General features: G+C 37.9%; 1 protein-coding gene and 1 pseudogene across 10 annotated transcripts in view; both read left to right on the top strand.

Annotated features, from left to right (window-relative positions):
* The window catches only part of LOC126608695 (mediator of RNA polymerase II transcription subunit 25), a 41,190-nt gene extending 21,784 nt beyond the window's left edge, over positions 1–19,406 (top strand). For 2 of the 10 annotated variants that reach the window (XM_050276669.1, XM_050276670.1), the window contains exon 16: positions 18,647–19,406. In XM_050276669.1, the coding sequence (XP_050132626.1) occupies positions 18,647–19,062 (416 nt within the window). In that variant the 3' untranslated portion in view covers positions 19,063–19,406. Of the gene's footprint in view, positions 1–9,786; positions 10,503–11,545; positions 11,728–12,224; positions 12,256–12,558; positions 12,623–13,322; positions 13,454–13,552; positions 13,763–13,871; positions 13,938–14,456; positions 14,668–15,063; positions 15,132–15,257; positions 16,044–16,194; positions 16,249–16,928; positions 16,958–17,335; positions 17,405–17,513; positions 17,599–18,109; positions 18,197–18,552 lie in introns of those variants that run through there. The other 8 variants (XM_050276674.1, XM_050276673.1, XM_050276679.1 and 5 more) reach the window with 8 other exon arrangements.
* Positions 19,407–21,337: 1,931 nt separating this feature from the next.
* Positions 21,338–25,644, top strand: LOC126608703 (lysine histidine transporter-like 6; annotated as a pseudogene).
* Positions 25,645–26,165: the final 521 nt, after the last annotated feature.

Raw genomic sequence — 26,165 nt, 5'->3', positions numbered from 1 at the left:
GAAGCAGACTTTCGTAAAATTTTCTTTTGCTTACCACGTAAGAACTTCTTCCTCTCTGGAATGTATTTACTGAGGTCTTCCATCATGAAATTAATTTCAAATCTATCTTACTCCCTATTTGAGATTTCCTTCATTTGCAAACGCATTTGGCCCGTTTCTTCTTGGCAAGCGCTATGAGTTTCGTTCAATTTTGCAATTCCGGTAGCAAAGTGTCCACTCATCGAATCTTGCGACTTCCCTTTTCTCTTTGCTTCCTTTTGCTTATCTCTTCTCGGGGGCCTTGCAAAAAAAGGAGATGGGGTCATTTCATCGACACCTTCATCTCCGGCATTTGTCTGTGTGGCTTCATGTTGAAATAATCTTCCCCATTATTGGTCTGCATCGGTTCCCCACCTCGGACAATCCTTGAGGACGTCTCAAGCATGTTGCAACTTAAAAACTTGATTTTTTTAGTGTTACTCTTGTCTTGTAAATTTCCATTGCTTTGTCACCCTATGCAAAAAATACATAAAAATAATTAGTTGCAAAATAATATTATGTACGTGACAAATAAAATATCAAGAACAAAACTCATAATTTATGTGGCGCTCTTTCCACTAACCATGCCAATCACGGCTATCTCAATGCTTCCCTTCCATAAAGTGCATGCTTTGTTGATAGTCTTTCACTGATCATAAACACCACCACCATCCCGCCCGCCGCAATTGCAGTTTTCTTGAAACTTTGCAATGATTTTATACCACAAAACCTTCTTATTTGGATTTGTGTCAACTGCACCATCTTCGCTAACAGAAACTCATGTCAAACATAAAGCAACATCTTCCTCACATGTTCAATTACGACCTCTAATATGCTCTATTGCCATGTTGAACAATTTGGAAATGGAAATAAATGGTAGAAAGATAAATTGGTAGAATTGTAGGAGAAAATTGAGTTTTGGGTGGATGTTTGAACAAATACATAGGTATTTATAGAGTTTTTTGGTGAATTTTGAGTTAAATAATTTTTTTAATTATTTTAGCCGTTAAATTTAAATTTGGGCCATTAGATCTTTTTTTTACCGTTAGATTTGATTATATTCAATATCAGCCATTGGATTCAATGTATTTTAAAATAACATATTCTAAAAAAATTAAATTTGAATATGGACCGTTGGATCAACCAACGGTCCTTAAAGCCCAGCCAGTGGCGGATCCAGGATTTTAAACTTGGGGGGTCCTAATAATAAAGGTCAAAAAATTTATAGACAAAAATAACATTGAAAAGTTAAATATAATACATTTCATTCAAAAATCATGTGCAAAACAACATTACAAGCTATAAAATCCTAATTCAAGCGTCCACGATGAGGTTTCATAGTCTGAAAATGTTCCATGATAGCTTCATTACCAATACATGAAAAAACATATTTCTCAATGTAAACAATTAAGCTGTCACTCAACCATTGATCTCCCATTTTGTTGCGAAATGGACCCTTAATGATATTCATAGCGGAAAATGCCCTTTCCACTTAAGCGGTTGCAACCGGTAAAATCAAAGCCAACTGAACAAGCAAATATACATATGCAAACGTTCGATGCAACCCTTTCTCCACCATTTTCTTAGCAAGCTCATTAATCCCCCGCAATTGAGAAAAATCATTATCAGAACGCACAAAATGAATGTAAATATCAAGTTGATCTTGAAGTGCCAATTTATCTCGATCCATGAAATCTTTAGGATACATCTGAGCAAGGCGAACAAGCTTCTCTTTATCAAAAGCTACAAATGAATCATTCAGACTCAAACATGCCAAGCAAATAAGCAATTCGGTATTACCTTCAGTGAAGCGATCATCTAATTCTGTAAGTTGGAAATCAATGACCTCAAAAAAGAGCTCCACTTTGTAATGATGACGATTGGTCTTTCTTGGAGCCTTACGCAATGACTTCCCTTGAATGACATATAAATCATCCATATTAGGCACCTCAATTTCATGTTCAACACAAAAAGATGATACTTTATCAACCAAAAGATCAAAATTTTCATCATTCCTCATGCAACGTAGTTGTTCTTTACATGTCTTGACTAAAGTCATTGCATTCACAATCTCTTGATCTTCTTTTTTTGTAATGCTTGTGACAAATCATTTGTAACTCCTAATATGGATTTCATCAAAAAGAGGAGGAACACAAACTCAAAAGATTGTAAATCTTTTAATAACCTTTTTGCTTCACCAGCACTATCATTGTAGCAATCTTCAACAATCATGTCAAGCACATCCACCACAGATGAGAACATTGTAATCAAACTAATCAAAGCACCATAATGTGAATTCCACCGTGTATTCCCAGCACGTTTGAGACTAGTTTCTTGATTTAACCCTTGCCCCGTTTCAAGACAATCATTTTCAATAGCTTTCATGAGATTTTCTTGTTGTTTCTCTCTAAGTGCATCATGACGCTTACATGAGCATCCAACAACATTCACCAAACTATTAGTCAATGTGAAAAAAGCGCCAACATCGGAGTTTTTCTTTGCTACAGCAACAAAAGCTAATTGTAGTTGATGAGCAAAACAATGAACATAGAATGCACAACTTTCTTCATCCAAATTTTTTTTTTTAAGGCCATTGAACTCACCTCTCATATTACTCGCTCAATCATAACCTTGACTTCGTAGGTTGGAGTAGCTCAAATCATGTAGTTTCAAGAACTCATCAATGGACTCCTTTAGTTTACTTGAAGTTATTTCAGTAACATGTTTGACTCCCACAAACCTTTCAATTACTTGACCTTTGTTGTCCACATAACGCAAAATCACTGCCATTTGCTCCTTTGTTGAAATATCACGTGATTCATCTACCATTATAGAAAAGAATTTACTTTCTTTCACTTCTTTCATAATAGCCTTAATAGTTTCGAAGGCACATGAATTGACAATATCTTTTTGAATTGAATGAGCTATTAGCTTGAGATTTCTCGGAGCATTTTCCAACACAACTTCCTTTATTTTCTCATCATGATCCGCAAGGAATTGCAAGAGTTCTAAATAATTCCCCCTATTATTCGAAGTGTCACTTTCATCGTGGCCACAAAAAGGACGGACTTGTCGCAACAAGAACTAGTGCAATCTATTGATGCATTCAAGTAAAGACGATATTTCATACACTCTTCTTCTGACTATTTGATCACAACTGCTTCAATATGTGTCTTTTGGTTCATTAAATAACTAGCCGCTTCTCTAGCTTTATTATGGAAACTACCAATAGGACCAACATGCTTGTCAAAACATTCTCTTGCATTCTTCCATTTCTTAAAGCCTACCCCAGTGAAGGCATCGCTTCCTAATTGTGAAAAGTTGATTTTAAAGAGATAGCAATGAAGACAAAATGCCGCATCTTTAGATATACTATACTCCAACCAATCATATTATTCAAACCACGAAACAACAAATCGTTGCTTTTTCTTTGCATGCAAAGTGTATGGGAACTCATACTTTGTAGGCCTACAAGGTCCCATTTGCAAATATGCTCTTCGGACCTCATCTTGAATATTAGAAGGATAGTCCTTCATTCGAATTCTTTTTCCCGAGTCTCTCTCAAGACTATTAAAATCAATGTCACGCTCATTTTGTCTTGAGCTCAAACTACCCGAACAAGTAGATGGTGCTATTGGCTTTGGCTTGAAAAATCTTTCCATATTTCTTATTTCTAAACTACACATTTAACCAAAAACACAAAACATATACCAATCAACCAATAAACAAAAATTCCATCTAAATTTCAATGATAAAATGAGTATACAAACATAAAACATATCAACAATCATATCAATAATAGACTAAAAATCTCCACCAATATCTAATATAATTTAATTGAGATTAGATTAATACCAAAAAACTTACTTGAATTTTGAACCAAATAGTGGTGGCTTGGAGAATTGAAACAAGTGGAGGTATAATATTGGAGTAATATAATTATAATATGGGATTGGGTGGGATTAGAAATTTAGGGTTTTGGTTTTGGGTGAATATAAGAAAGATGGGGATTAGGGGGAATGGAAAAGCAGGAACTGGGGGGTGGGGAAGGAAGAGTGACTCGGGATGGCCCATCATGTGGGCTAGGCGTTAAAGGGTATCGGGAATCATGGACAAACGGTTGGGTTTTTTTTTTTAAAAAAAAAAATTTAAACAAATTGGCCAAAACACTGCGTTTTGGACCAAATTTTTAAAAGGCCCTTAGGCCCTGTTCTTTCTTCTTCCCCCTGTCTTCTTTTCTTCCCCCTGTCTTCTTCTCCGTTGCAAGCTGCAACCTGCAGCACATGACAACACAGATCCTGCTTCGAGGGGTCCCCCAGAAAATTTATAGTAGCATTTTAGGATTGCCGGAGGGTCCTGGGACCTCCCAGGTCCCTCTGTAGATCCGCCACTGAGCCCAGCCCTTGGATTAAAATTATAGTTGTTAGGATGATAATGTTGGCCGACACACAGCTGACAGCGGGGCTCACCCCTGTCGGGAAACCCTTGCAAGCCAACCGCATGGGGTGCGTTGGAGCGTGGGCGGGCCGAGACTGGCCCAAGTGCTAGCAAGTCCACTCGCATAGGGGGGAATTTGGCCTAGCTTTGGCATTTGGCTTTTAGCTCGATATTTTAGCATGGGTTGGGTGGTGTTTGGGAAGGGGAATAAATGGGGAAATTTAGCTTTTAGCCCACCATTGGAGTTGGTCTTAATATTGACTGTTTATTATGTGGTGGATAAAACTGGTTTCTCGACGTTGGCGAACTAGTTTTCTTCTTTTTTAAATTCACCTTTAGGATCTAAGGATGCAACTATTTGGTCATTGTCTTATGTTGCCTTCACTTGTTGGTTTATTTGGAAGGCTCGGTGTAATTATCTCTGTTGGTACCTGTTTGGGCCCAAAATATCAGTTTGGACCGAGTATAGAATTATTCTTTGCCCGGAAGGCCATACGACAAAGTTACCATGGATTGTTTGGTTCGTGGGCTTCCAAACCTGGGTAGGTTAAGTCATGCTGCAAGACGAGTCGAATCCTGGTGCAATGAGGAGTTTCGACGAGATTAACAACCTGGAAGTGAATCCGGTTCAATATAGGACTGGGTTCAAAAGTATAGTGAAAAAAAAGACTGGTCGAGTTGGAGTTCGATTAGGAGAAGAAGTCCTAATCTGGGTAGGTTTTTAACTCGACCTTGAAGGTATTCGGTGCTATAAATAAAGGAGGCTGTGCATCGTTCGAGCCCCTTCCAATTCAACACACAACTGCCATGCGCAAACTCTCTCAACAACTTGAGATTTTTTTTTATTTTCTCTTTTCGCTGACACATCTTCCGTTGGCATCAACAACACTGTGAAAGCAACCAATGATATCTTCAGTCGACATAGATAGCTTTGTCGCCGTAGAATCAGTCGATCTCGTAGTATCTTCTGTTGGCATCAACAACACTGCGGCGAAGACGGTTGGTTACCTATCCAAGTCTCGGTTGAGAAGGATTTTTGAATCCTTATTGATTGAGGTCATCTCGTTAACCTTTTCGACGAAGCGAGATGTTACAGCCCACCAAGCTCGGCGCATTGTACGCCGAGTTATTTGATGATTGGATACTCTCAAGTAGGATTTAGAGTTCGACGTTCAGACAGTCGAACCACGTTCATTATTAAGACTCATATCTGCTTTGAGTATTTGTGCCCTTACACTTTGGTGTCGATTCGGCGTGAGTTTACTCTGACGAATACCATCACTGTGACCGAATCCAACGACGACGATTCGTGAACTTTGTAAGAATAATAGCCTTGTCTTCAGGTTCGAGAACCCAAGAGGCCGAGACGTGTTCCTTCTTCGGTCGCAATCGCAAGACGCAGAAGTCAGCCGCGTACCCAACGCAATATCAACAAATTTACTCCTCGGTCAAGCTCGGGCGACGAGTTGGCACGCCCCGCATTCATCGAATGACGTAGTTAGCTTATAGATTACTCGGCCTGCGCGCTACGTAAGCTTTGTAGTTTTTAGGATCAACAGTACCACACATATTGGGTCTCATACTTTGATACATTGGGCCTCATTACCCAGCCCATATGATTATGTAAAAGGAGGAGCCCCTTATTGAACCCAACAGAGGGCAATACCCTCACAAATACAACAACACTATCTTTTTATGGGGGACTCCCTTTCACCCTTGTAATCCATACATACAGTTAGAGAAATACAATCAGTGTGGACGTAGCCCAAACCTTAGGGTGAACCACGATAACTCTTGTGTTATTTACATTTCTTGCATATTCACGGTCGGATTTATGTTGTTCCAAGACCTCCGGTTTTGTGCATCAACATTTGGTGCAATTTGTGGGAAACGACTTTCATTTTTTTATCTCACCACCGTGAAACCTCACCACAATACCTACCGTGAATCTACAGAAACCCAAAAACCAAAACAAAAAGAAATAAAAAAAAACAGTCACAGTCACAGTCTCTTTATACCCTCTCTCTCTCTTATATTTGAGTTTACTACTTAGATTTTAGGTACAAAAAACCAAACACCGCCAGCCAGCTATAATCAATCAAATCAATGCCATCCAAGACACCAACACCGTCGTTGGAGAGCAGCCATGGTGGCACCTACCTCCAAAGCCTCTTGAACTCGACTTGCCTCTTCCTCCGAGGTGAGCTGGAGTCGGTTGACAAAAATATGCCTTCTCTGGTGGCCGTGCTGCGCTCAGTTTGAGCTGGCAATTACTGGCACAAGCACAACACCTTGAACACCTCGTTGACATCTACTGCATTCTCAAGACATGGAAGGCCCCTAACTCTGTCTGCCTTTGGTCTGCGGCCTCTTTCAGTCCACTTATTCCTATGTCAACCTTGCCATTTATAATCCTTCCACAGGCCGCGATGTCGTTCGTGCCTATGTCGGGGAGGATGCAGAACGCTTGATTCGCCTGCTTCAATGGCTTCTGCTGTCCCTGAAAACCTCAGCAGAGAACAGTACGTGTACCTGGCAAAGCTCGCCGAGCAGGCCGAGCGGTACGAAGAGATGATGAGCTTCATGGAGAAGCTTGTTGTCGACTCCATCGCCGCCGGGACCGAGCTGACGGTGGAGGAGCACAACCTGCTCAGCATTGCCTATAAGAACTGGACTCGGTGTTGGTGCTGTGAGACGGAAGGTGTCTGTATTTTAGGAGGGGGAGTGCATTTTCCCACTTTTTTGAAAAAGCCTTCACTAAAAGCAGCGAAGGCAATCATTTCTATCACACTTATCTATCTTTAATCATTCCAGACACAGGGATCCCACCTCCTGTGAATACCACCATGTCCACTTTCCACTTTCTGAGAAAGCTGGAAGACCCAGGAGGAAGATAAGGGTTCCTTATTATTATTTTATTATTATTTACCTTTAATTATTTTTGATCATCACATGCATTCTATGATGTTCTGCTACTTATCTTTAATCACTCATGTTTTCAATATTTTAGTGTTATATCTGTAATCATTCATGGCAGAAAGAAAAAGGGTACATGGTATAATGTTTACCCACTATCCCTTTGTTAATATATATATATATATATATATATATATATATATATATATATATATATATATATATATATATACCCAATTGGAGAAGATGAGGATCCCAAATGAAAGCAACTTATAATTTCTAAGGAGGAAGATCCTCTTACTTTTCTCCAACTTATCATTTGTTTATTTAAATAGTTTATTATTATTTTGTGTTGGGGATGCTTTGCAGTATGCATATTCTTTGAGGAGACCACATCATTTCTATCAAATTTATATTTTAGTGCACATTTAGCTATATATTATTTGCTTTCGTGATATGTGTGCATATAATGCGGCACCTCATGATAAATATATGTATATACACACACACACACGCACACACACACACACACACACATATATATATATATATATATATATATATGATAGTGCCATAAAACCTTCATCATGAAGGGACAAAAGGAAAAAGAAAAAGAAAAAAGAGCTTTACTTTTCACATCATAATGTTTTCTGAATATCATTGTTTATTTAATATCCTATTATTTTTTATGTCATGATGACTTATGATTAAATAATATTATTTCTGATATCACATTATTTATACCACGTTATTGATTTATACAACATATGATTATATATATATATATACACACACACATTTAGGCAATACCTAATATATTGTTGATATATGATACAAATTATTTACCACACGACTGAATAAATTATTTATGTATAGAAGGCACATAGTACAATATTTTGCCTTGACAAACTTTGTCAATTTGATTTATTCATTATACGGTCGTACTTATACTGTCATTTATTGTTAGGAATTATTGAGCAACTAGGTCCACTGATCAACATTATTGCTGATTAACGAAATCTACCAACTTATAGACTGATGAGCCATGTGCTCATGGTGATCTCTTGTCTGACCGGACACCCACTTGCACAGACATTCGCTTATTGGGACACTTATGTGCCCGGACCCAACTCGATGACCTTACAGATAGTCCCAACTCGATAACCCTACAAATAGCCCCAAATCAATGACCATACATATGAACCCAACTCAAAGACCCGACTTGCGGACTCGATCCACGGATCCGACACATAGACCTAATATGCGAACCCGACAAGCGGACCCGAGTCATGTCGAGAATTAACTCATACTGAGTGCATGTCGACATAAAATAGATACTTGCAATGAGGAGTACCACGAACCGAGCCGTCTCGCAGCGAACATAGCCTCTAGCCAAGCCGTCTCGCAATGAGCATCGCCTCCAACTGAGCAAATGCCTTGCCGCGTATAGCCTTTAGCCGAGCAGCCTCACAACGAGCATCGCCTCCAATCGAGCAATCTCATAACGTGTGATACATCTAGCCGAATATTGCTTTATGTTGAGCATTGCCTTGGGTTGAGTACTGGTTCAAGGCATCTAGCCACTTCGGCCCGTACATGGACTCTCTTGACTGAAAACTTGGGGGACTACTGTTGGTACCACACATATTGGGCCTCAGACTTTGATACATTTGGCCTCATTACCCAGCCCATATGATTATGTAAAAGGAGGAGCCCCTTATTCTATAAAAAGGGACTTTTCCCCTCTCACAAAGGGGACTCAGTGAACCCAACAGAGGGCAATACCCTCACAAACACAATAACACTCTCTTTCTCTGGGGGGACTCCCCCTCACCCTTGTAATCCATACATACAGTCAGAGAAATACAATCAGTGTGGACGTAGCCCAAGCCTTGGGGTAAACCACGATAACTCTTGTGTTATTTACATTTCTTGCAGATTCACGGACGGATTTACGTTGTTCCAAGACCTCCGATTTTGTGTATCAACAATCTCTATAACCAAACAGCTATCAACCCACAAAAAGTCATTATGTCTATCTCCTCTTCGACCACAACTTTTTTGAAGGCTTCTTATCCACCTTTGAGGAACTTTCTACCTCAGCAGGTTTCCCCTTTGGGTTTGGTTCGTTGATCTCTGCCCTGTTCCATGTTTACCAAGCTCAATGTTGATGCGAGCTGGGATGTTACTTCGGCTGAGGGCTGTGTGGGGATTGTGGCCAGATGCACTGATGGAAGGTTTGTTGGGGTGTGGAAACTGATGATTTCTGCTCCGTGTGTTGTTGTGGCAGAAGCTCTTGCCATTTTGTTTGGATGTGAATTTGCTCATTCTCTGGGCTTGCACATAATTATTGTTGAATCGGATTCTAAAGAGAACATTTTTGGTAATGATTTGTCCTCTGCAGCTGAGAGACTTATCCTACGTTGACTAGAATTTTAAGGCTTCAGGATTCCTTTTAGATGTGTCGTTGGTATTGGGTTTCGAGATCAGTCAATTTGGCGATGGACCGTTTGGCGTCGAGAAGTAACACGGAGATGTGTGGTTATACTTGGATTAACCATCCCCATATTCGCTGGTGCATATTTTGAACAAGGATGGCCTCCCGTGTCCTCCGTAATTGTTTTTGGGTAGTGAAGGGGTGACGCTTCACACTTGGTGCAACATCTTTAGCCTTTGTTCCCCTCTTCATTGCCATCTGTTTGTGTACTTTGGTTGTTGCCTCCTGATAGGTCTCCCTGTGTTTTTGGTTCCAGCCCTGGTTATGAATATTTCCAGTTTTTCAAAAAAAAAAAAAAAAAAAAACCTAAAAAAGGCGGTGGGCTCGGCCTTTAATTTTGCGCCACCGGAAGAAACCCCAAACCAGTCGCGGCAGCAGCGGGGTATCGACTCCCATTTAAAATACTCGTCTTTGTCGTCCAGAACGCTGCGTTTCGTGCACTTACCACCGTTTCCAAGCTTTGGACTCTCACACATTTCCGCCGCACAGCCAGCAAAAGCAGTTGAAATTTCTCTACGGTCCTTTCTAGCTGTACGATGGCGGAGAAGCAGCTGATCGTGGCCGTTGAAGGCACCGCCGCCATGGGGCCCTGCTGGGCAACCGTCGTCTCCGATTACCTTGATAAGATCATCAGGTAGGGAGTTTCTTAGCTGAATTTATTCTTTTGTTGATTTCTTTTTTAGATTTTTTGTTGCATTGTGATTTTAGGGTTTTGGTGTTTGTTATCGGGCGAGAATTTTATGTGGCTTGTTTATGTGATTAATTAGCTTGTTTCGGCTGCGTTTGGTGGCTCGGATTCGACATTTGATTGCAATTTCACTTTTCACTTTGAAATTGGTTATGCGGAGTAGTTGTTTGTTAGCTGGAAAAACTATACAGTTTTGGTTCAATTTTGAATCTTTCGTCAGCTACTAAAGAATCTGATAAAACTAGTTTAGTGTGTTGTAGTTGTAGAAAGGTCCGATTTTTCTGTACCCTCGTACCGTGAAACCGTAGGCAGCCTTGCTATATTTCTACTATGTACAAAGTTTTATTTCATATAATCCTGATGGAAACTGGATTTTGATTGATTTATAAATAATTAGTTAGTTCTCATCAGTTTTGTTAGAAGCTATCCGCGGTGATGAGCTCCATGCGATGATTTGTTGCTTGTTGGCATGTGATGGAAAATAAGTCCTATAATTGGTCAGATAGATACATTCCATGTATCAAGATTAACTTCCTTCCAAATTATGCAGACAATACAAGCGATTTTAATGAGGTAACTTTCAGTTATTATCCCGTGTTTGCTATTAACTTATTACAGAACCTTCTTCTTTAGGAACAAATACAGTACTTATAGGCTAAATCTGTCATATTTACGTTTTGGGTTTGACATTGAATAATTGGTTTTCCTCCGGTGGTCAAGCAAAGGAGAGAGTGGATAACTCCTTAGACATCTTGAAGCAGAGTATCATGCTCCAGCTTATTGGAGTGAGCATTCTCTATACTACGATGTCTGAAGTGTATTTTTCCACATTATTATTAATTATTTAAATTCTTAATATTATTTTTGTTATTGTAATACTATAATCAGTAACGTATAGGTTACGTGGTCGATGGTGGATGGTTAGTTTTTACCTTACAGAGTTTCGTGCAGACGTGTCAATAACTAGAGAAAAACGTACATACGTGCTCATCAATGAGACTAATAGATATGCCCGAGGTCGTCAATGTGATCTTTAAAAGTAGATCCCCAATCCTATCACAGAGAAAACCTTAATGGCTGAGAAACAACTGATCATCACTGTTGAAGGGACTGCAGCCATGGGTCCCTTCTGGGAACTCATTTTTAAAGATTATTTAGAGAAGATCGTAAGGTCCGCGATTAAGTTCTTAGTAATTTTTCTATCTTTCTTCCTTTGTGCTGTGTTGTAGCTAGCTTCTGTTCTTTCTCCCTCCTTGTCTATGACCGGCTTTGATTTCACACGTTACTTTCTGGTTTCTACTTATGATGTAGGTTACAAGGTAAGTTCTCATGAATTTGTCCTGTTGAATCATATATTTCTCCTGGGGTTTAATTAACTCCCCCAAGTATAGTATAAAAGATGAGGTTTTATCATGATTTCCCATTTACAGTTTCATTTCATTGCATATGAAATTTTTATAGTGTCCTGGAGAATTCTAAAAGTTAATAAGTGCCTAGCTATAACAACTTCAGCAAAAGTTCATACTTGGAATATTAACAATCTTCATCTAATACATTCCTGTACATAGAACCAAATATGAAGTTTGTCATTGATTTTTCATTAACATGCATGGGATTTTATGCACTACTCTATAAATAAGTCACATCTGATTTATCTTTTTCCTGCAGGACTTTCTGTGGAAACGAGCCAAGTGGGCAGGTATGTCCCTTTTCCATTACTTTAGGTTTATCATTATCCATCAGAAGTCATTTGTCCGAACTGTTAATTGTTCATTACATATTTAAACATGTTTTCGTGTAGGTGGTTGTGCCTTCTTTGACTAGATGTTAATAGCATGCACGTAATAATTTGATTACCATTTGTGTACACTACATCAACTATTTATCAAACCATAGACAACCATTCTTACGTTTCACTGGCAACAGCATTATTAGTTCCGTCTGTAAGACTTCTAGCTTGGTAGTCTTTTTCTTATTATGTAATTTGGCTTTTGAGATGCAGAAGCTGTCGACTTCTACTGTTGAGCTCTCCCTGGTCACGTTCAATACTCATGGATCTTATTGTGGTATGTAATTTTGTTCTTCTTATTCCTAGTTTTCGGATGTATGACTTGTGTTGTTAATTTATTATTGCAGTACGAGGTTGACTACAAATTCTTCAGGAATTTTACTTTTTGTAGGGGAAGACTTGCTAGTCCTCCATCCTCCTACTAACAGGATTCAATCTTACACTAAGTCAAATAGTTCTTTGTAAACAGGGTTCAATCTTATACTAAGTCAAATAATTGTTTGAAAGTTAAGGTGGATGTTGTTCAAGGTTTGCAAATGATTTCTTGGTGATTTTAACATGCTTTGTGGAATTATTCCCTTTGAAGTGGTGGATTTTTACTAGCTTTAAGTTAAATTCTAAAATTAGTAGACTTTATTGTAACGTAGTGGCTCTTTGTACATAACACCACCTGGAAGTCTGAAAAACTTGTTTTGCGAACTTTATGTGGAAATACAGCGAGCTACATTAAGTTATACGTTTCCAATTCCCCTTAGTAGGACAACTTATGGCTGGAAATGGAAGTTTTTTTTTTTTTTTTCCTGGTAAATTACCACTTAACTAGTATCACACCTTGTTTCTTATGAACCCAATTCACCAAGATGATATGTAGGCATTCCATGTCATTACTGTAACTGGCATTTGCTCAATATATATATATATATATATATATATATATATATGAATATTTTGAAATAATTGTACAACCTTTCATCAAGGTTGCCTGGTACAACGGAGTGGCTGGACAAGGGATGTGGATCTCTTCTTACATAGGCTTTCAGCTATACCCTTTTCTGGGGGTGGTTTTAGTGATGCTGCAATTGCGGAAGGGCTTTCGGAAGCTCTAATGGTATGCTGTTCAAAGCCGTCTAAGTACTTTTGAGTTCAAATGCATTTCTTAGTCGCATGTTAAACTTAACATTTACTATTCTTCTGATGTAAAACACAGATGTTCCCTACAGTTCAAAATGGAAGCCAAAATCAACAAAATGTGGATTGTCAGAAGCATTGTGTTCTTATTGCTGCAAGTAAACCTCACCCTCTGCCCACACCAGTGTATCGGCCACAAATTCAAAATTTGGAGCAAAATGAAAATATTGATGCACAAACAGAAAATCGTCTTTATGATGCTGAGGCTGTTGCTAAATCATTTCCACAGGTAGTGTTTTTGTTTATTCCCATTTTAATGATGTCTGTTCCTTTCCTTGTGATGGGTTCCTCGTGAAGGTTGAAAATTATCAGTAATGAGCCCTTACTTTTTCATCCAGAGCTCTGTTTCACTGTCAGTCATTTGTCCAATACAGCTACCTGAGCTCAGAGCAATATACAATGCGGTATGTTCCATCTCTTATCTCTTATCCTTAAATATTATATATATATATATATATATATGTATGTATGTATGTATGTATGTATGTATGTATGTATTAAGCTTTTGACCTTTTGTATATCTTGCTAAATCAACATTAATATTATATATATATATGTATGTATGTATGTATGTATGTATGTATGTATGTATGTATGTATTAAGCTTTTGACCTTTTGTATATCTTGCTAAATCAACATTAAAGTAACTTCCTTTATTTTCCTTGGTGCTCTGTTGAGCTTTAACCCTTTATGTTGTTGAATTCTAAAATCAACCACTTAGACTGTCTTGAACAAAAAAATATAGTTTTTTCTGGTATTCATATGCATGGAACCACTGTCTAATTATATTAATAAAGCTGCAAAGAATGTTCGACAATACAAAAGGGAGGTGATAGTATTATTGCCAGACTGAATATTTTATTTCCTATGGCTTAAGATCACTAGAAGAAGTTGGTGTGATAGTGACCACTTTGCCAATGCAGGGAAAGCGCAACCCTAGAGCGGCAGATCCACCAATTGATAATGCGAAAAATCCCCGCTTTCTTGTTTTAATCTCAGAGAATTTTATGGAGGCCCGTGCTACTTTAAGTCGTCCAGGAATTACAACTTTGCCCTCAAATCAGAGTCCTGTAAAAATGGACATAGCTCCTGTTGCTTCAGTTACTGGGCCGCCTCCAACTTCTATGCCCTCTGGTTGGTTTTGCAGTAAATATGTTGTCCCTTTTTCCACTGCGAAATATTTGGTTCTTTTTTTTTTTTTTTTTTTTTCTGTTAATGATAGTACTTAATGATTCGGTTTCACTTATCTATTTGAATTTTTTTTTGTTGAAATTATCAATGTTTCAGTGTCAATAAGGTGTAGTCGCAATTTCTATTTTATCTTTTATAAGAGTAATTGTCTCGTCATACCCCTCAAATGAACATAGTAAGGTTTGAATTACAAATCTTAGTATAATAGGCTGTCTTGCTTGAATTAATCACTTAAGTTTGTTATGGCTAGGCTGTTCATAATTTTTCATGGTTAATTCTTGGTTATCCTGCTTGTTTGCTGACTTGTCCTTTCTTTTTCTTTCCTCTTTTTCAAATTAGTGAATGGACCTGTTATGAATCGGCAACCAATTTCTGTTGGAAATGTGCCTCCTGCTACTGTAAAAGTTGTAAGATTTCTTATGCACTCTTGAACTTTTATGCTTTGTGCAAAGGAAAGAGATGTTCACTTTGGTCTGGTATACTGCTTTAAATTGCACACGTATAGTTATAAAGTTTTGATATGATTTGTTTAGGAGCCAAGTACCGTAAGTTCCCTGGGACCTTCTTTTGCACACATTCCATCTGTCCGTCCTCCTTCCCAAGGAGTCCCGAGCTTGCAGACTTCTTCACCATCTTCTGCTTCTCAAGAGATGGCCACAAATAATGATAATGTGCCAGATTTGAAACCTGTAGTGAGTGGTGTGACACATCCCTCGCGTCCTGTCGGTAGCATCCTCAATAACATCTCTCAGGCACGTGTGATGAACGCAGCAGCCTTAACTGGAGGAACTTCTATGGGACTCCCAACTATGGGTCAAAATCCTATGGCCATGCATGTATCAAACATGATATCTAGTGGAATGGCATCTTCAGTTGGTGCTGCTCAAAATGTATTTACATCTTCAGGGTCTGGCACTCTTACACAGGTTGCGCAGAACCCAGGTCTTAATTCATTCACTTCAGGTACCTCTAATGTCACTGGCAACAATAACCTTGGGATGTCACAACCAATGAGCAACCTCCAAGGTGGTGTTAGTATGGGTCAAGCTGTGCCTGGTATGAGCCAAGGAAATCTCTCGGGACCGCAAATGGTTCAAAGTGGAATTGGCATGAACCCGAACATGATGAGTGCCCTTGGTTCAACAGGTGCCTCTTCTGGAACTGGTACAATGATTCCTACTCCAGGAATGGCTCAACAGGTGCAATCTGGGATGCAGTCACTTGGTGCAAACAATAATTCAGCATCTAATGTGCCGTTTTCACAACAGACATCAAGTGCTTTGGCATCTGCACAATCCAAATATGTGAAAGTCTGGGAGGTAGGTCTTTTAAAAAAATACGGTTGGATTTTCAAACTTTTGGTGGTAACTTTTTTAAGCTAGAATGTCAGGAAAGTTTTAAAGATGGTTGGTCCTGTTTTACTGTGGTATTCTGCAATCACTCATACTTGAATGATCAAAATACATGCAGGGAAATTTATCTGGGCAGAGACAAGGGCAGCCTGTGTTTATCACTAGATTGGAGGTTCGTTCTCAGTTGCCTCGTTGGATGACATGGAAACTGTGGTTTATTTTGTGATACTCTTACGTCTGTGGTTTCTTGCATTGCACAAAATCATTATTTTTGAGAGAAAAGTGGAGCATGTGTGTGACTCTGGCACATGAGGATTTTCAGTATGTTTCCATATAAATTGGTAAACCATCTGACCATCTGACCATCATGTGTGTGACTCTTCACCCAAAACACCACTGATAAACTATCACCAGAGAGGGAAATTCCTAATTGCCATTGAATCAAGCCAATGTGCTGTCATGGATAACCATAGTTACTTATGTTGAACTTAAATTTTTCTGAAAAAAGTTCTCTATGTTTCCTTGTGATTGTGCTTCAGAGTGATTTGAATTCAAAAGTATTATGCATTTGGTTTGAGTTTTAATATATTTGTCGGAGGAGGAGAGAGAACAAAAATTGCCGAAAACACTGAACAATCCATAAATAGTTATTTCAAGTGTGCTATCAATGACATCTATTTTTATAGACAGTTTGATAACCATAAGGGTGTGAGCATCCTGAATTAAACCACAGAGCATGAGGCATGTTTAGGGCCTAACCACATGGGATTATTTATATTTCTCTTAGTTATCTTTTACAATTATAGCAGTTAATTATTTGTTAACTCCACAAATGCTTTCTGATTTTGTCAGGGTTACAGGAGTGCTTCAGCTTCTGAGACGTAAGTCGGGAGTGTACTCTTTCTTCATTTTGTTTCAAATAGATGTTAATGGAATGTAGTCAATGGTTTAAAGTTTCTATTTTAACTTTAATTCTTTTATGTAGAAAAAGAGGTCTATGACTATTAATATTTCTAACTTATCAAAGCAGACGGCTTTTTCTTTGGTTAAAATAAAAATTTAGTTACCTTCATTCTTAGAATCCTAATATCTTGACATGCTGTAAGAATAGTGGCGTGAGGTTGAATGTATTTTGATCAGAACTCTTTAGTTGGCCTTAATTGGTTGGTGCTTTAGTGCACAATAAAATCTTAATCTCAGACTATGGTAAAATGTGTCATTGGCGTTTATTTATTGATGTGCATTATTTCACTCCTCAGGCTTGCAGCGAACTGGCCACCAACAATGCAAATAGTGAGGCTCATATCTCAGGACCACATGAATAACAAGTAATTACAATTTAGTGAAAACATTCCCTCCTTTATTTTTCTGTGTAATATTTACCTCCTGATGTTATATTCCTCAGTTTTCTTGACTTCATCAATATTTATAATTCAGGCAATATGTTGGAAAGGCAGACTTTTTAGTTTTTCGGGCAATGAATCAGCATGGGTTTCTTGGGCAATTGCAAGAGAAGAAACTTGTAAGCTGTCTACTCTCTTTATTTTACCTTACCACTTTTTCCCTCGAGACTCAAAAATTGTCCTCATTGCTAATTTGCTATCCAATTTCTTGCCGCTTCCACTTTATCCCTCAAAGGTCCTTACCCACTTGCCTAATCATTGTCTTCTGTTATATATATTAATCTAAGCATCTTGGATTACCACTTGATTATCTGTAAATTCTGATCTGGCAGAGTACTTCCTTAGATTCTGTGTGACATTCTCATATGAACTTAGTTAATTATCTGTTTAAACTCAAGAACATCTAAATGCTGTGTTAAACTAAATTTATGCATTTAATTGGCTCTCTTGGCTTGAAGTGGGGTAATTCTTGATTCTGGTATCATCCATGTGAGACTTCAGCATCAAAAGCTAGTTCTTCTATTTTATTTGACCACCTGCAATAGTTTTCCTTTGAATGTGAACATGAAACCGAGGACTATTCTGATAAGTTTGTTATCTTCTCAAAAAGCTGATTTCCCACTTTTTCAGTGTGCAGTGATCCAATTGCCCTCTCAGACACTACTGCTCTCTGTTTCAGACAAAGCATGCCGCTTGATTGGAATGCTGTTTCCAGGGGTGAGCTTGTTATTAGTTAGACCATTCTTATTACCGCGAATTGTAATTCCTTATTATTAGTTTTTTGCCAATATAAAGTAATAGCCACCAACTCTGAGCTAAATCCACAACAAATATGTGAGGTACCTTCATTACTAAAAGAAACCTGGAAAATGGACCTTTTATTTTGCGAAAATTTTGTGGGGATTGTTAAAGACCTTTCTAGCCTGTATAAGGTGCTTTTAGTTCTGAAGGTTCCCTGCATATCCTGCAACTTCTGTTTTAACTTCTTTCTGAAATGGAGGCCTGTGGTGGTACTCCAAATTGAGTTTGTGGCTCGGCATTGTAACCTTCTTACAACCTGGTTTTTGTTAAAGCTAAATCTACCATCGGTTCAGGATATGGTTGTGTTTAAGCCACAAGTAGGCGGTCAGCAACAGCAGCAGCAGCAGCAGCAGCTACAACAGCAACAAATTCAAGTAGGCGGTCAGCAACAACACATGCAAGTTCCCGGTCAGCAACAGCAGCAACAAATTCAAGTAGGCGGTCAGCAACAACACATGCAAGTTCCCGGTCAGCAACAGCAGCAACAAATGCAAGTACCCGGTCAGCAACAACAGCATCCTCAGATTCAACAACATCCACAGATTCAACAGCAGCACCCTCAGATTCAACAACAGCAGCAACTCTCGCAGCAGCAGCTCTCACAACTTCAATCACAACAGCAACTGCCGCAGCTTCAGCAATTGCAGCAACAGCATCAACAACAACAGTTGGTTGGGACGGGGATGACTCAAGCTTATGTTCAAGGCCGGTCGCAATTAGTTTCACAGGGACAGGTTTCGTCACAAGGGCCTAATATGCCTGGAGGGGGCTTTATGGGTTAAATAAGAGCTTCAACTTGTTAGATGAAAATTATGAAAATTATCAGTTTCATAATTTGTGATGCCCATCTTTAACCCCTAATGATCGGACTTTTATTTATCAGTTTCAGAGGCCTATCTTTTTAGATGAAATTTATGAAACTGTGGCTAGTTACTTGACTTGCGTTGGATAGAAATATGTGATGCTTTTGCATGTTCTTCGTGCCTATGTCGTACGGCGGACTATTAGTTACCCTACTGATGTTAAAGGGGATATGCCCGATAAGTGATCCCTGCATTTGGGTTCTTCTTCTAATGGATGCTTTACTGTTAAATATGCTTACGAATTAAGTGCTGGTTTTGTTCAAGATGAGGATTCTGCGTGGAGTTTCATCTAATCTTCGATTACCCCTCGAGCGTTTAAGGTCTAGGGGTAGTCAATCTGTGGACTCATATTTCCCTATGCTACTACTATAACGAGTCTTTGCAACATCTGTTTTGAACTCCCCTCGTTCGTTTGCTCTCCGGAGGACGTTATGGGTTTAATGGGTGTCTAACTCGCAGTTTTTAATCGATTTTACAAATTTCTACAAAAACCGTCATAAAACCTACAAGTGTCGTAATGCTACTTATATTATATTTTTGTACTACATTTTCATACCAACTTAGATGGCATTTGATGTGGATAGTTATATCATTTGAATTAATCATATTTTTAAATTTAGTTCATTATTTAATAAACTAATAATTAAGAAAAACTAGTTAATTAAATGATGATTGTGGTATACGAGGAGTCTTTCTCCTTCATTTCCTTTGGTTTTGTAAATTTTTCAAATGATGTGACTATCGACATCAAATGTCACCTAATGTGGTATAAAAACATGGTATAAATAACATTACTCGTGTCATATGATATAAACATGATGTTGATTTAGTGTAAGATTAATTAAACAAGATATAATACTTGTTAAGCTTTAATTTTGTGGTAAGAAGTGGGTAGCAGTCAATCGCCATTGGCTTTTGGGGATGCAAATAGCAAAGCCACTGGGGACACTCGAAAAGAAGAAAGAAAAAGAGTCCCACCAACAACTCCCATACACTAAGAGCATTCCTTCACTTGCCCTTTAATCATTAACCCCTCAAACTATTCCCTCTTTATAATGCCAACGCATTCAATTTAAGGTGGCTCCATTCACCACCAAGTAAGCTATTTAATCATTGGTTCAATACTTGGGATAGAAATAAATAATTGCACATAACAACTTTTTGTGTAAAGAAAAATTGACAAGGGAGCTTAATGAAACGATGCTTGTCAAAATGGGGAGCTTAATGGAATAATGCTTGTCAAAATGGGGTCCTTAGATTCCTTTGTATACAGCATCAAAGTGGGTGGAGTATATCATCAAACCACAGTCCTAGTTATCTTGAGTAATTTTGGAGAAAAAATTGTTTGTGCCCGTTTTAAGAAACATATCTTTCATATATAAACTCACGCGTTGCATGTTATCTTTAGAGCCATCTGACATAAAATTTCTTTTATTAGGTCTCATAATCGTATATCATACTGGTCTCATCAATGTAAGAAACTATCTTAATAGGAAAGTCCAATCGAGACCTCTCTCCAACCACATAATCTAAACTAGTTATTAACAAAACTTTCTTTGTCAACCAAAAGACATTGAAAAGATCAAATTAGCCCTACCAACAAAATAAAGAAAAATAACCAACCTAAAAGTCACTGGCAATATAGTAAAATTAAACACAAAATAATTTTACAATTTTTTATTTTTCAAAGTGTCACAGCCAGGTGATCATATCAGTTTTCTCCATTTTTTTTCTAAGTTTTTCTCCTAAATAAAATAAACTCCTAGTACGAAATAGATATGCAGAAGCAATCGCTAAAGATATAAAAAGCCTCTTCAGCGACGAAAAATATTTTGAAGGTTCCTCACCAAAAAGTTTTAGCCACCATAAATGTGTATAATTGCTAGTATGACAAATGTGAAGTCTCGTAAAACCTTGTTTGCAATATTAGCTCGTGTTAGATAATTTTAAGTGGAGGGTTTAAAACTTTAACTTCGTTTGCCAAGTACATACAAGGAGGTTTGTGATGGAAAGAGATCATCTCTGAATATCTCTCCACTTACATAAAAATACGTGGTGTATCATCCATATTTCCGTTACAACTAAAAATTTCTCGTTCAACTGGAAAAGCACAAGTCCCTGTGTAAAAAAAAAAGCTAAAAATATATACATGTGTGGGGCTGAGGAATGTACATATCCCACATTTCTGCCTATATTCCGGGCCAGGAAACCACTATATACATACAGCATGATGACGACCAATCAACTCCCACATTGAAAGTGTTTCTCTGTCTTCATCGCAAAAGAAAAGAAAAGAAAAATGGTTACAACTTCTCCTCCAAAGGTGAGCATCACCACTCTTTATTCACACGACGTTTTCCAAATTCCACTCTGATTTTTCTGTTTGTTTGTTCATGTCCATGCTTGAAACTATGGCAGGAAGTTGTTTCAGACGACAAATGGAAGGAGGAGCCGGTGGACAACGCCCGCCGAGCAAAATGGTGGTACTCCACCTTTCACACAGTCACCGCCATGATCGGTGCCGGTGTACTCAGCCTGCCTTATGCCATGGCCTACTGAGGATGGTACAAAACACCCCAACTCATGATAATAATACATATACGAGTTGTACTTTGTATTAATATACTAATAAGCCCTACTTTTTTCTACCTTTAATTTTCAGGGGTCCAGGGACAATGGTGCTGGTAATATCATGGTGCATGACCTTGAACACAATGTGGCAGATGATTCAGCTCCATGAATGTGTTCCGGGAACTCGGTTTGACCGATACATCGACCTTGGCCGACACGCCTTCGGACCAAAGTTCGGGCCATGGATTGTGCTTCCGCAACAAATGATTGTGCAGGTTGGTTGTGACATAGTGTACATGGTCACCGGAGGAAAGTGTCTAAAGAAGTTTGTGGAGATGGCATGTGCCAATTGCACACCGGTCAAGCAATCGTACTGGATTGTCATCTTTGGTTCCCTTCATTTCTTTCTTTCCCAGCTCCCCAATTTCAACTCTGTTGCTGGTGTTTCTCTAGCAGCAGCTATCATGTCACTAAGGTAGTAATTTTAAGGGGTGTCATATCCACACACCCCATTTTACTTCTCACACACCTTTTTAATTTTTGGCCGTCAGATCGGATGAATTGAAGAAGATCAACGGACATAAATTATCAAGAGGTGTGTGAGAAGTAAAATGAGATGTGTGGATAGCACATCCCAATTTTAATTTTCACTTTCCATGAGAAGGAAAATCTGATTTAGAAGACTTGCTTTAGGCCAAACAAAATCTGTTAAAAGAAAAAAAAAAGAAAAAAAGAAAAAAAAAGAGGGAGTGTGCAGAAATTAATTCCTTTTTACATACTTTACACAAACTCAAGTTAAGGAGAAATTTTTCATTGTGACGGGAATACGAGTGGTACATCACATGTTATTATATAAGTGGTAGAAAGTTTAATTTTTTAAATTATTAATTTTTTAACACATATATTCCACTATTTGTATAATGACACATGGTATACTATCCTTTATTTCGGTCACATTAAAAGTTTTCTCCGAGTCAAGTGTGGTCTAGTTTTGTTCAACAGCATCAATTAGAGAAATGTGCATAAATTAGGGAAGTACGTACCATTTTTTTAAAGGCAGTTTTAACAAAATACTCCATGTACTGTTCACTTCTAATGAAAAATCACATATTTACCTTTAACTGGTACTATTCACTATACATTTAAAAAGGGTTTTTCGTTAAAAGAGAAGTTTTTTTGGACTTTTCGTTAGTTTTCATTTTTTTTAAAGGAAAACGAAAAAGGCTTGAAAACTTTGAGTTTTAACGATAAGGACAAAATAAAGGGTAAAGTGAATACTACCAGGTAGACCTGTAAACGGGTTGGGTTTATTGGGTTTGGGTCAGGTTGAACCCGACTCGTTAAGCTAACGGGTCACCCGTTTCACCCGTTAACAATTATTATTATTCTTTTTTTGCATAAAGTTTATTTTTTGTTATTAAGACTTTACTAAAATTACTAAAATATCATCAACTAACGGGTGTTAACGGTCCTAACGGGTCTAATAGGTGGACCCAAAGTGACCCGTTATTTAACGGGTTGTTAACGGGTTCATCCGTTAGCGACCCGACCCGTTAAGCATCTATCCAAATACAAATATTAATGGGTTGGGTCGGGTCGGATTGGGTTAACGGGTTGGGTCCAAAATCCCAGGCCTAGTACCAGAATTGAATTTTTAGTGTAAAAATATGTTTTTTTGTTAAAGTGAACAATACCGAGAGCTTTTCGTTAAAATTCTTTTTTTTTAATACATACTATTGGCTGGGAGTGGATTAAGCCTAAGTTAGCCATACTGATTCGATCATTTTGAATTTGTTTTCAGCGAAAATAAGGCTAAGACCTTTCGCTTTCAAATGAAGATGAACACCACTAAACTGTAGTATACTAAGTGACAACTACTTACGAACTTTTAAATTAAAAGTAAAACTAGAAGGTTACTAAACAAATAATACACTAGTACGTTGCACAATATTTATGTTATTGTTTTAGTGCCTTCTAATTTTATTTGTGAATATTTTCCTTTTAAAATTCGAAAAAAATTTGGATAGAGATGCATGCTCTAGTTCTGCCAATAGTAGGACAACCCTACGGAAGATTTACTCGTAAACCTAACAAGAGAACTTTAGAAGGCAAATAATATATAATTTTCCTTAATAACTTGAATTTGTTGTTAATTTGCAGTTATTCAACTATAGCGTGGGCAGGTTGCTTAAGCAAAGGTCAGGTTGAAAACGTGAGCTATGCATACAAGAAAACAAGCCCTGCAGATTACATGTTTAGGGTTTTCAATGCATTAGGTCAAATCTCGTTTGCATTTGACGGGCATGCAGTGGTGCTTGAAATCCAAGCCACAATTCCATCGACGCCCGAGAAGCCATCGAGAATTCCCATGTGGAAAGGTGCTCTAGGAGCCTACTTTATCAATGCAATTTGCTATTTCCCGGTGACCCTCATCGGGTACTGGGCTTTCGGTCAAGATGTCGATGATAACGTGCTCATAGATCTTAAAAAACCTGCATGGCTCATTGCTGCTGCTAACCTAATGGTTGTCGTCCATGTCATTGGCAGCTACCAGGTATAAATCTGCACTCAGTTACAAAAGCAGACAACTAAAAGTGATTCCTGACAACTAAAAATACTTTTGATTATGTTTGGTAGAAAAACTTAGAAGCATTTTTTAGTGTTTTTCTAGAAAACACTTCCAAATATATTTTATAAAAGTTTTGGAAACACTTGGAATTATCTATTTTTTTTTTAAATTTATAACAAAAGCACTTCTAATATAAATGCTAATGATTAGAGGTGTTTTCTATCGTAAAAACACACACTTTAAACATTATTTTGAAAAGAAATAATTGGAACTGATCCGACCATTAGTGACTCCGACTTTAAGAGTTGATAGGAGATGGCTTTAATATATGCTTTGATTCTTTGAGTGTTTCTCATTAATATTAGAACTACACTAAATTAAGGATGTGACTGAAAAGTGTGCAGGTTTATGCTATGCCTGTTTTTGACATGCTTGAGAGGATGATGGTGAAAAAGGTGAACTTCCCACCTGGAATTGCACTTAGACTGAACACGAGATCAGCTTATGTTGGTGAGATTCCCATTTCCTATACGTCTCCGTATCTCGGTCATTTCTGCTTGATTAAAACCCTAATTAAGTTCCTAATCACTATATTGTTGCAGCATTTACATTAGGGAGTTTTAACGAAAAACTCACGGTACTGTTCACTTTAACGAAAAACCACATTTTTACACTAAAAGGTCAAACCTGGTACTATTCACTTTACCCTTTATTTTGTCCTTATCATTAAAACTCAAAGTTTTCAAGCACTTTTCATTAGTTTTCCTTTTACATTATTTGTTGGAGTCACCTTCCCTTTCTTTGGAGACCTTCTTGGTTTCTTTGGTGGATTTGGTTTTGCCCCCACTTCATACTTTGTAAGCCTATCTCACTCTGTGATTTCTTAATTTGTTTCTTGCACAAATTACAGATGATCATCAGAAAGAAATTAACAAAGTGAGCATTTTTTCAACAGCTTCCTTGTATAATGTGGCTGAGAATTAAGAAACCAAAGAGATACAGCATTCCATGGCTCGTCAACTGGGTAAGCCAAAGATATCTAATGTTCCTTATTGTCGATATCGCAAATTGATACATCATGCTACAAAAAAGTTTATTTATGAGGACTGTGTGTGTTTACAGGTTTGCATATTCATCGGAGTGTTCATCATGTTGGCTTCCACAGTTGGAGGTTTTCGTAATATCATTGCTGATGCATCAACATATCGTTTTTACACGTAATTAACGATATATAAGCGGATTATTATGCCACTAATCAGACGAAAATTATGTATTATCCAAGTTGCGGAGTAACTAGTAAGGACTAGTGTTCTGTCATCCTCTTCCTTCAAGAATTAATCAAGCATGCAGTCTTTTAATTAGAGTGGATCATATTTAACGCCAAGCTACGTACCAAGCAACTCGTGCATCATTTTCATTTGTTTCTACTTTTTAATGCTAGGTTCTGGCTGTGAATTTGCTTTTACCATAAGCAATTTCAAGTCAAAATACTTTTTTGGAGTAGTGTTATCTAATATATTGTCACCGCATAAATGGCGGGAAATGAATAAGTGGTTCTTTGTCCTTAGAGAAATTTCACAAAACATAATTCGAGCAACTCTAAAGTAGAAGAAATAAAAAAAAATGCTGGCAACAATTTACCTCCGATGATATCTATAAACTTGGGCATAGCTGCATTTGCTAGACTAGTTATGCTCTATTATGCACTTGAGTTCAAATCCTCCTCCCCGTAGTTTGGATTAGTTCAAAACATCACGGTCCTGCGTTTTTTTCCAGGGCAGTTTCTTCTTTATGATCAGGCCTCTCAACCTTGACACCAAGGTCTTCATAACCATGAATATACATCATCTTGTCAGTATCAAACTTGGGTACTTTTAACATG

This window comes from Malus sylvestris, chromosome 16, assembly GCF_916048215.2.
Source record: "Malus sylvestris chromosome 16, drMalSylv7.2, whole genome shotgun sequence".
Taxonomy (NCBI): domain Eukaryota; kingdom Viridiplantae; phylum Streptophyta; class Magnoliopsida; order Rosales; family Rosaceae; genus Malus; species Malus sylvestris.
The sequence above is the reverse complement of the archived record's forward strand: the minus strand, read 5'-3'. Positions and strand labels throughout refer to the sequence as shown.